The sequence below is a fragment of the Podarcis filfolensis genome (genome assembly GCF_964270895.1).
Source record: "Podarcis filfolensis genome assembly, chromosome: 10".
Taxonomy (NCBI): Eukaryota; Metazoa; Chordata; class Lepidosauria; order Squamata; family Lacertidae; genus Podarcis; species Podarcis filfolensis.
Genome location: NC_139612.1, coordinates 27,078,552 through 27,090,393, shown reverse-complemented (window position 1 = coordinate 27,090,393; position 11,842 = coordinate 27,078,552). Strand labels below are relative to the sequence as shown.

The 11,842-nt window shown below is 43.8% G+C and overlaps 1 protein-coding gene across 2 annotated transcripts in view; it reads right to left on the bottom strand.

Moving 5' to 3' along the window:
- Window positions 1-2,773: 2,773 nt before the first annotated feature.
- TMEM117 (transmembrane protein 117) overlaps window positions 2,774-11,842 on the bottom strand; it is a 215,576-nt gene continuing 206,507 nt past the window's right edge. The window contains exon 8 of one of the 2 annotated variants that reach the window (XM_083574570.1): window positions 2,774-2,853. In XM_083574570.1, coding sequence (XP_083430696.1) covers window positions 2,789-2,853 — 65 coding nt within the window. In that variant the 3' untranslated portion in view covers window positions 2,774-2,788. Of the gene's footprint in view, window positions 2,854-7,337; window positions 9,735-11,842 lie in introns of those variants that run through there. The other variant, XM_083574569.1, reaches the window with a different exon arrangement.

Here is an 11,842-nt window from a genome sequence, read left to right as displayed (position 1 = left end):
TTATCCATATTTGGTCGATTCGTGTCCAAGTCAGTTGAGCTTCAGAAAAGAATGTTCCTTCTCTTCCCAGGGGGTTTCTAACTCTCCAGATGTCAACCCAGTCCATATTGTCAGTCATTTCAAAAAAGGTCTTAGGTAGTCTTCCCTCTTTAGTAATGTTCTGGTTCTGTGACTTATCCATATTTGTTGATACGACCCCGTTCATGTCCCCCATCATGATGACGTTGTTGTAATCCAGATAATCCAGCATGATCTCGTGCAACTTCTTATAAAAATCCGATTTTCCTTCATTTGGAGCATAAATTCCTAATATCAAAATTTTTTCTCCTTGATACTGTACTTCTATTGCGAGGATTCTTCCACTTTCATCTTTAAAGAGAAATTTTGGTGAAAGGCTCTCTTTTGCATAGATCACTACACCTCTCTTTTTAACTGTATCCGATGATATAAATTCTTGACCAAGCCTTTTATTTATTAACACCTTTCTATGGAGCCTAATCACATGTGTTTCTTGTAAGCATATAATGTCCAATTGTTCCTTTTTTAGAATATGAAAAATTTTAGACCTTTTTTCGGGACTGTTACAGCCATTTATGTTCCAACTCAAAAGCTGCAGAGACATCCTGGATAGATCTGGTTATTCTTTCTGGGGTGGTACCTTGTTCTCCGGTCCTTGAGGATCCGAGGGGGCGGGCTCCCCTGGAAGTTCTGGCGCTGGCAATCCAAGTCCTTTGTGGAGGTCTTCTCCGTGTGCTCCCAAAAACTTGTCTCTATCTTCCACCGTTTTGATTTTGATCTTTCTCCCTCTGTAGGTAAAGGATAATCCTTGTGGAAACTCCCACCTGAAGATAATTGCGTTGCTTCTCAGCAGTCTTGCCAATTCCGTGTAGTTAGATCTAAAGTCCAGCAACTGCTTAGGAATGTCCTTGTAGATTTCAATTCTCTTGCCCAAAATGTCTAGTGACTTTTCGTAGTGCAGGCCCAAAATCTTGTCCCTTTCCTCCTTTGATCTCAGTGTTATCAAACAATCTCTGGGCTTCTCTGTCCTTCTGACTCTGCCAAGCCTGAAAGCAGATACAATTTTAAAGTCTTTTTCCTCTAACTTCCAAAACTTGGCAAATTCCTTAGTTAGAAATTCAATAAAATTATCTTCTTCCACCTCTGGTATTGACCGTATCCTCAAGTTGGTCTCCCTGTTTCGCAGTTCTGTCATCAAAAAGTAAATCTGATGTTCTCCAACTTGTTTGCTGAGTGGTCTTACTTCTTTCTCAAGTTCTTCCAATCTTTGACTAGTATCTTCAGCCAGTTTACGATTTTCACCTACAGCCTCCTTTAATTCTCCAATAGACTGGGCATTCTGTGCAACTTGTCCAGTCAGCTTATTCAAGCTTTCTGTGTTCTGTTCAATTTTAGCTGTATGCAAATCAGCCTTCTTGTCCAGAGCCTCCAGTTTCTCCAAAATTTTCTCCAAGACAGAGCTACTTGTCCCTGAAGCCATATCTCCCAGGTGCAGCTCCTCTGTCTCACCCTCCCCTGCCTGTATTAGGGAGGCCGCCTCTATGTCTGGAGGCAAAGTGGAAGGCAAGGCCGGCACAGAAGATCTACGCTGTGAGGCTGCAGATAAAGTTAGAGTTGTTTGTTTAGTCCTTCCTCTTCTCCTTGCGCCACTCATTCCAAAGTTATCTGTAATCCAAGGTCAATCCAAGTTGTTCCCATGAGAAAGCAGAGTCCCAGATGCAATAGTCAAACAGAGGCCGGGAAAGGGAAAGTAAAACAAAGTCACTGCTGTAAGTCCAAAATCCTCTAGAGGGAGCTTAATACGTCTTCAGGGAAAAGATCAAATCCAAGTTAAACTTATAAATTTAAATCCATGTCTATCGCCTCCACAATGTATTATTTTTAGCAGAGTAAAACTTAAAGCAAAACAGTGTTTCTTACAGTGCCTTGACTGCAACAGTTTCAAAGTATCCAGTTCCAACTCAGAATGTTTCAAAATCTGAATTCAATGTATCCAAAGTTGCAAACTGGTGCTCATTCAGGCAGCTCCAGCACCAGAGATTCTTATTTATTTTATAATCCACTGGTGCCACAGAAGAAGGATATCAGTGCACCCCGAATATAACCAGCAAAAGTCAATAGCTCAAAGTCTTTCACTCAGAAAACTGCTTTAACAGGGTGCCAGCATTTAGTTAACACATAACTTTTTGTCTCCACTCCTCCTGCTCTTTGCTTAAAGTTCAGTATAGCGGGAGATGGGCTTCCTGCTTATCCTCACTCCGTTTTCAGCCAGATTTCAACTTTTTTTAAAAAAGTTTTAAAAGTTTCATAAAGTTCTCAAAAAGTTTCAGAAAGTTGACAAAAGTTTCAGAAAGTTTTCAATGTCCAAATTTACTCACGGGTTGTAGTTTCCAAAGTTCAGAAAAGTTGCAGGAAGAAAGGACAGCGCTGACCGGCAACAGCAATGCGGCTTCACTTCGCTGTTTGCGCAACGACCCACAGCGCCGCTACCCCCTCCGCGATCCGGAGCCCCTTACGGGGTCCCTTCAACGTTTTGGGGGCTGCTTCTGGCGCCCGCCGGGTCCCGAGACCACAGGCTTCTGCCACCTGTGGTTTTCCTGAATGGGTCTCCGCTTCGCCGTAGCGGACGACCCGTTTACAGCGGAGCTCCCTTCTCCTTACTCGGAGAAGGCAGCCATTACCGGTCGCGCCGCCTCCGGAAGTCCAAAAGCGCCAAACTTAATCCGTTCCGGAAGTCCATTTGAGTTCCGAAATGTTCGAAAACCAAGGCTCAGCTTTTGATTGGTGCAGGTGCTCCAGAAATAATAGCCGACAGCCGCATCGGATGTTTGGCTTCTGAAAAATGTTTGAAAACCGGAACACTTACTTCCGGGTTTTCGGAGTTTGAGAACAAAAGCATCGAGAACCAAGGCGTTTGAGAACCAAGGTACCACTGTAGTTCTTTAGCCTTTGGACCTGTACAAGCCCCTTTGAAAAATCTGGGAAATCCTGCAGTGAGGGTGGACACTTATTTAAGCCCCCCTTTTTCATCCTCCCCTCTGCTAGTCTAGACTGGACTGGGACATTGGCCAGGCTGGCTGGGAAGGATGGGAGTTAAGAACATACACCAACAAACCCACTGGACTCCAATGATATCTGGAAGGCTGCGGAATCCCCCAGTGCCGGCTCTCAGCTTTCGAAAGAGCCTCTGTAAAATTTTAGGCCAGAACGGCATTGGGATAAAAAGAAAAAGATCATCTGCATCAGTTGGGTTGAAGAGTGCCAATTTACTCATTAGAGCAATTCCAGTATGTTTTACGCAGTAGCTGTTTTGTCATAGACGACACTGAAATCAAACAATTACAGGGAGACAAGTCAGGCTCCAATGAGATCTCAAGAGGGGTAAAAATTAAAAGGACAAGTGGGAAGAAATGGAGGTTGAATGTCGGCAGCAGAGAAGCTATTCAGATGCCAAGAAACCTCCTCATGAAGCAGAGCCAAGTGAGGAGGCTGCCTGCAGGAATCTGATAAGTGACCTTTCATTTGCTGCCCCCTTCTCTGTTCAGAGGAACAGAACAGGCCCCCTGAGTCTGTGAGTGTTTAGAAGCTTTCTGAAAAGGGATGTCTTTCCTATATGGTTCTCCAGCACAAAGCTAGCAACAGAGGAGGGTTATCTTGGAATATGAACAGAACAGGTTGTTGTTCTGTGGATCCCAGGGATTTCCCCATAAAAAGGAGAAGTGGTATCTCCTACTGCATCAGCCTAGCAGTATGCAAGCTGTGAAGTCATTTGTAGTCCTCACTGGGAAAAACGGGTATGATAGCAAGTTTTCAATTGTATCTGTTATGTTTTTCTTTTAAAAAGTTACATAACACATTTGCACAGCCAGTGTGTTGTCATGGTTAGTGTGTCTTGGTGGGAGGGACCTCTAAAAATTACCACTGATCCCACCCAAATGCTACAACCAGGAGAAAGTAAAAAGAGGAAGAAAGAAGGATCCTACCAATGTGAGAGGGTTTTCCAGAGGGCCCCATGGCAAGAGGCCCCTTAAACCTGGAGATGATCTTAAGAATGAGACCTGAACCACACAGCCCATTAATAGGTCATTCTATGTGTTTTTCCATGGAACTGCAAAATCAACTCATGAATGGGCAACTGCGAAACATAGAGGCCGGGCAGAGATTTATAAGCACACTTTCTCTAACTTCCAGTTTGGACATTGAGGTTGTTGTTTTTTAATGGTGGATCAAAGTCCCTATGTAAGGCTTATGCTATTCTGAATCTAAAGCAGGTGCAATGATACAGAAAGAAATGTGTCTATGCTGTGTTGCTAACTGTCCGATGAAATGCGTGACCCAAATTGATTTATGGGGCCTTCATGTCTTCCTCTGCGGTCCTTCCCTTAGTGCCTCACTGGATGTGCTTGACATCCATACAATATGCATATGGGGCCATTTCTGTTCCAAAAACGTCTCTCTCTCTCTCTCTCTCTCTCTCTCTCTCTCTCTCTCTCTCTCTCTGTGTGTGTGTGTGTGTGTGTGAAGTTGGATCCATATGAATTGTCATACCAGAATAGTCCTTTGTCCATATAAGGCCTGCTCAACTTGTCCCCCAACATGCTGAATGGAGCAGATTGCAGGAGCCTACATGAATCTTATAGGGTTGTAGACTATGAGGTTGTCTTCTTCCTGCAAGGACTTCTACTTGCACAATACAATTTCTCCATCCTCAACTTCTCCCCTGTGTGTCCTCCCCAAATTTGTTCTAGGTTTTTTTTTACATGTTTCCCCTTTCATTTGCTTCCATAGGGAGGGAAATGAAATACACTAACTTTCTCCATGTCTCAGGGGGGTGTCAGATGAATGGGAAGACTATGGATCCTTTAGATCACTGTTTACTGTTGATCCACTCCCAGAATACTCCTTGACAGCAGTGGTAGGGAGGGCACACCAAGATCAGATCTTCCCTTCTCAGACCTTTCACTCTGCCCTTGGAAGGGAAGATCTAGGACAGTCTATGGTCACCTGGAATAGCCCCAAAATCTTCTTGGGGGCTGCTGTAGGTAATTTCTGGGAGTCCTCTTCAATATAATGAAGTTTCTGTTTGTTTGCTTTTGCAGACCCCAATAAAATCCCAGGATTATTAGACTCTCTGATTACTGCTAGACTTTTAGGTAATTCATGGTGGCTTTGGAAGAATTAGTGTGATGTAAGGTCAAAGAATTTATTCTAACGGTGAGCCTGCTGCTTAATAACCATTGCTTGGGGTCATGTAATTGTGGAGGCAGCCAGGCTCAAAGCGCTCTTTCATTTTTCTTTGCACTTTAATTAAATTAATGATTTTCCCTCATACACTAAGCAAAGGAAGTGGAACACACACACACACACACACACACACACACACACACACACCACACACACACACACACACACACACACCACACACACAAACAAGATTTTGATATTTTGGTGCTCAGCACAGAAGGATGAGTGCTGGCAAACCCAATCAGCCATTTGTGTGCCTCTCGTCCAAATGCACTCCAAAATAAAATTTAGCTGAAAAACTAAACAAAGCTAATCATCTATGCAGCAAAATCAAAGTCTTTGCATTTTAATAAGCTTCCAAGCAGTGGGCTCCCTGTAAAATGTAAATTCTATTTTTCTACAGCTTGAACAAGTTTCCACTTACCAAACACTAATGAGAGCTACAATTTCCAAGGGATACAAATTCAGTGGTGATTAAAAGTTTCTGCAGATAAAATATTAAATATTCTGTAGGCAAAGGGGGGCAGGTGTTGGTATTACTGTGATCCTGATGTCTGTGTTTTTTAAAACCCTTCCAAGAACCAATAAAATCGGTGGAATTTCCAACACCCTGATGCCCACACATAGGTGCCAAGCGAAGAAGTGTTAAAGTGGAGCACCAATGCATCATTTTCAGCAAGGCCATCATGGCAGAAATTCAAAGTTGTGTAGTGCTGTGGGGTTTCAGAGTACAGATGAAAAGTAAAAGAGACATACTTCAGCAAGGATAGGCTCCAGCCATATGCTGATCAGTTGCTGAGTGTTTATTAAACTTAGCTCTCAAAAGATGGGTAATAAATGCATAGTTCAATTATGCATGCTAATTTTAGCAGGCAGCCAATTTGAAAAGCAGGCAGATCAAAACAAAATGCACAAGCATCGGGAGACAGCTGAGAAACAAGGATTGTTACAGCAGGATTTGGGTCTACATCTGAGGAAGTTTAAGTGCTTGGGAAAAAGGCAACTGACCAACCGGATCAACCTAATGAGAGGCAGTGTTGTGTAGCGATTAGTGTGCTGGAATCCAGCATTGCCTGAGCTCTGCGAGTGCAGCTTTCTCCCGATTGAAGTGCAGAGTGTTTGAGGACCGGGACATTCGCAGGGAAACCAAAATGCTTGTTTACAAAGCTATTGTACTACCAACCTTACTGTATGCTTGTGAAACATGGACCACTTATAAACAGCATCTCCAGCTCCTCAAAAGATTCCATCAACGGTGTCTCCGAAAAATTTTACACATCACTTGGAAGACAGTCAAACTAATGCTAGTGTACTGGAAGAAGCAAAGATCACCAGTGTCAAAGTGATGATTCTTCATCATCAACTTCGTTGGATTGACATGTTGTGCGGATGCCTCATTATCATCTTCCAAAGCAACTACTCTATTCCAAACTTAAAAATGGAAAGTGTTATGCTGGCGGTCAACAAAAGAGTTTTAAAGACTGTCTCAAGGCAATTTTGTAGTATAAATAAAAAAAAATGTAGTATAAATACCAACAATTGGGAAACACTGGCCTGCGAGCACTCCAACTGGAGAACAGCTTTTACCAAAGGCTTTGAAGACACTTGAACTCAGGATGCAAGGGAGAAATGTGCTAAGAGGAAGGCACGCTTGGCAAATCCACACCGTGATCAACTCCTGCCCGGAAACCAATGTCCCCACTGTGGAAGGACGTGTGGATCCAGAACTGGCCTCCACAGTCACTTAGGGACTCATTGTTAAAACCGTGTTTATGGAAGACAATCTTACTCGGCTACGAGTGATCGCCAAAAAAGAAGAAGTGTGTTGGAATAGGACCCAGGTTCAAATTCCCATTTGGCCAGGAAGCTCACTAGGTGATCTTGAGTCAGTCACTGTCTCTCAGTCTAGCCTACTTCACAGGGTTGTTGTGAGTGATTAAATGTGGAGGGGGAGAGCCAAGTAGAACTCCCTTGAGCTCCTTGGAGGAAAAAAAAGCATTAAATAAAATAACTAGGAATTTGTTTATTTATTATCTAACAAGGCAAAAGAGAAAATAAACACAATTACACCTTGATTTTGTTTCTCAGTTTTCTTTTTTATTAGCGGACACAGTGTTAATTCCTCAGAGTAACAAAACAACACAGAATTTGCTATTCTATTTCATGCATTCAGTCCTCGTACCACAACCAGCCAACAAAGTCTATTCCCTTGGTGGCATTGCCCAAGTTGCCTGCTGGTAGACCCAAATGCAGGGGCAGCCAGATATCAGGCTTGATGGATCTATTTTGTTTTCTGCTTGGACTTTGAGATCCACCAACCAGAGCTGGATGCAAAACGATGGCACCAGGGGATGAGGGTTGGGCTTCTGTATACTTAATATTAAGCACCTGTTCAGCCCAAGGATTTGTGTTCAGGACCGGAATCGCATTCACAGTCCTTTCAAACATCAGTCAATCCCTGGTTCCCCACCTCCCCAAGCTTTTTATGTTTCAGCAACCTGATTTTAGGAGGTGGGAAGTCTTTTTGAGAAAGATGAACTCTTGCCGATCTACTGCAAATCACCCTGATCTACCAGCAGATGCTGAGTTACTTTCTGCCCATGCCTGCCCCAGTGCATGTTTACATCAGAGTTCATCAGCACTGCAAATGCTGCACCCTGCTAGCTTTAAGCGCATTCCCAATATTGGTTCTTTGGCATCGCTTTGGTTTCGGCAAAGATCCTGACTTGTCCCACCAACACTGCATTTTAACCTTTTTGCTCCTAAAGGAGAAGGGCAGGATTTTTAATCGAGTGGCAATTCATCTCTAATTATGGAAAAGGTAATTAGGTATTATCACCTAACTGCAATTACTTGTGGAGAAAGTCACATGTCCCTAAGCAGTGACCCATGCTACATTATCAGTCTGATGTTATGAATCGGCGTTTGTCTCTGGAAGCTAGCCAGCAAAATTAAAAGGGAATCAACATGCTTCTTTGAAGTCCAGCTGTCGAAGTCATTGGCTCTATGCATCCGTAAATAAAAGCCGGGCTTTCATTGCCGTTGCTTATGAGGAACCCTTTCAGAAATACATTGACCACTGACATCAGGCCTGTGTTGTTGACAACACTCATCAAGTAAGGTTCCAAATTGTGGGTAGACCATGAATAATACACTACCCTCCAGATGTCGTGGACTCCAATTCCCATCACCCGTAGTCAGCATGCCAGTGGCAAGGGAGGAATAGAATTGTAGTTCATATTATCTAGAGTGCACCGCATTGGCTAACCGCATTGGACGTTCTGTAGGATGTAGCAGATTCTCAATGGTTTCCCACACCAGTCTGCAAACAGAGGGATTCCTTTGCTGCCCCACAGAGTCTACTATCATCCAAGTCTTAGAAGGGGCGGAGGAGGATGTTCTGGAGTGAGACTTACCATGTTCAGCTAGTGGACGACACATTCTCTGGCCAAGTTCTATAAACCAAAGTGCCCTTTCAAAATAGTTGCAAAGGACAGCTTCAGCTCTCTTCCCCATGCTGGAGTCAGAAGGACCATTTAAAGTTTCAAGGCACCACCAAAGCAGCATTTTAAACCTGCAGGTTGTCATCTAGTACACTATTGCACTTTTGAAAGAAGCAATCTATAAAGGAATGCTTGATATAATACAATAGGCACAAGTCATTATAATACAAGTAGAAAACAAAGCCATAGAAAAAAAGCATGTTGAGCACCGTTGGGGTATAGGTTGTATCTCTTGTTCTTTAGACTACGTAAACTGTCACTTTACAAAAAAGTTAACAATGAAATCTGACCACAATTGCTTGTTTCGCTCTTTCCAAAAGAGACGTTATTAAGTTAAAGAGTTATTCTTAGGTACGGGAGGCTCTCTTATCGGTTGCAGGGGGCTTGGCTGTTCATTTAAATGTGCGCTAAGGTTTTCTGATGTCAGAAGGGAAGAATTAAAGACGATTTCGCTCAAGTCTGACTTGATGGATATAAAATGTGGATCTTCGCAGCTTAAGGGCTCCTCTCCTAAAACCTGGGTGTTCTCTCGCGTCATCGCCACATCGGACGGTGATTTCCTTTTCATGCGTGTGTACGATTTGTCAAGATTTTCCATGCCTTGGTCGGTTTTCTGAAATCGGCCAAAGAACCAGATGAAGAAGCCAAACAGTGCGAAAGCCAGTAGACATGGAATGAAGGCCAGACATTTGACATCTAGGCTCGCACCAATGTACCGGCTATGCAGAAACATGTCGCCTTCGGCGTAGGTCCTGTTGGTCAAAGGGTTAGTGTTGTTTGACCTCCATTCCCAAGACAGTTTGGTTCTGTTGAGGTCCTTCAAGCTTTCTGAGTCTTCTACTGTGTAAATCTTCTGCCCAGGACCAATATATTGACCATATTCATGGGGCTTGTAAAATATCTGATTCTTCCACATGTTCAGATCCAAGATCAAAACAAGGAATATGATTCCATAGTTAAACCACTTGCCTGTAGCAGAAAGAAAAATAAGGAAAGCATATGATGAGTCCATCTTTACCTGGACAGCAAAAGGTACAGGCAAAGTCACTCAGAAGAATATGAAGAGAGCATTTTCAGTTAATTTGTACAATGAGGTTTGAATTAAACACGCAGTAGTCAGATTAGTGACTGAAAAAGTTTTACTGTTTCAGAATAATGCCTTGCTTTATAATAAATCATTTGGGAACGGAAACCCAAAAGTACAACAAATTGAATTCATCTGTAGGTGACCTGTGGGTTTAAAATACTAGGAGATGCAGTGTAGATCAATAAACCTAAAGAGCAGCTGTTTCGGGACACAAAAATCCTTCCAGAAAAATAAAGGCCACATCTAAAGGACCATCTTGCAGGTTACTAAAGTGTCATTAGGAGTGATCACTCATTTGTTCAGAATTAGTGCTACTGCTACAGTAGTGAATGCTAGATTCTATGTACGGTAACTCACTTCAAGGAGGGCAGAAGGCAGAGGCCTCAGGCATTTATGCAGCAGAAAATTCCAGTAGTCAAGCATTCAAGGCTGGAGATTTGTAGCAACTGGTCTATGTCATGCTTGCCTAACACTACTGTTGTATCTGATGCTTCCTTATTAGACAACAACAACAACAACAACAACAACAACAACAACAACAACAACAACAACAACTCTTTCCTGCCCTTAATGATCAGGTCCTGGGAAGGCTTGTAAAAATACAATATTAAAAATTGTTTACAAGATATTATGATCAAGAGAAGAGGATGGGTCTTGAAAATCTATTTTAAAAATCTAGATTAATGAAATTATGTAAGAGAGAGGGACAGAGAGAGGGGGGATGGGTCCTACAATATATATCAATGGGTTATTGCAAAGAGGTGCATCTTCAATATACAGCAGAAAGGCTATAATAAAGGTGCCAAGCGCACCTGTTTGTGGAAGGAGTGCCACAATTTAAAGAGCTGCCACAGAAATGCTTTCTCCTGGGCCACCACCCTCAAGTTCTCAGCATGCTGGAACTACCAAGAAGGACTGTGGGGAAAGATTCCTCGCCACCAGTGCTACATGGTAGGTGAGATAATCAGCGGCCGAGCTAGCTGCTCCAGCTCCTAGAGTGTCGCACATGCCGTGCACCCGGGGCGGGGTGATCTGCCCAGGGGACGGGGCAATTGTGCCTGGGGTGTGTGATCCGGCACGGTGGTGTTCATGCTGGGAGGGCGATCTGGTGTGCCAACAATTGTGCCATCCAGCGTGGCCAGAATCGTGCCAGGGTTGCCATCCGGTGCGGCGGTGGTCGCACCGGGGGGTGCAATCCGGCGTGGCGGCGTTTGTGCTGGGGGGGTGCGATCCGGCGCAGCGGTGATCATGCCAGGAGGTGCCATCCGGCGCGACCGTGCTTGCACCAGGGGTGCCATCTGGTGCGGCGGCGATTGTATCCGGGGGGATTTTGTCACTTCCCCTCAGGGATGACACTCGGGGCAGCCTGCCCCCCCGCCCCCTTCCTACGCCCTTGGTGATAATGTGGCTTCACCACGTTTGGTCAGGTTCAGACTGAGATTTGCCCCACCAGCACTAGTCATTGACACTCCCATTACATTGCATATAGGTCATTAGACTACCAATGTGACCTACATACTGCGTAGCAACCATGAAGGGGAAGAAGGAACAATTGTGTCCATGGCTCTGCTCATCTCATTATTCCACCAGGTGAGGAGAGCCCTGACAGGAACATGAGACATATCTTTAAGGAGCAGGGGAAAAGGTTAGAGGAGAAATTTTAAGAACCCTGTATTTGTCTTCTCTGAACTTACAAATTGGACAGTATTGCCAAAGCTTAGTGTTACAGTTTCCTGATCAAATCTGCTCTGACTGCTCTTGCCCTCCTTAAAATTATTGTGTTCTTCAGCAAGGCAGCCTTTGCAGATGAAGCAAAGAGCTTCTTTGTTGCTTACTATGTCACCACAAAAACTCCCTCTTTACTCCCCAAAGGTGGCAACCACACAATCACAGTACCTGATCTCCTGCTATGAAGGAAACGACCTCATCATAAATGTGTTCAATTAGCTGCCCCTCAGGTGCTCCAAACTGCTGAATCTATGTGAACTGC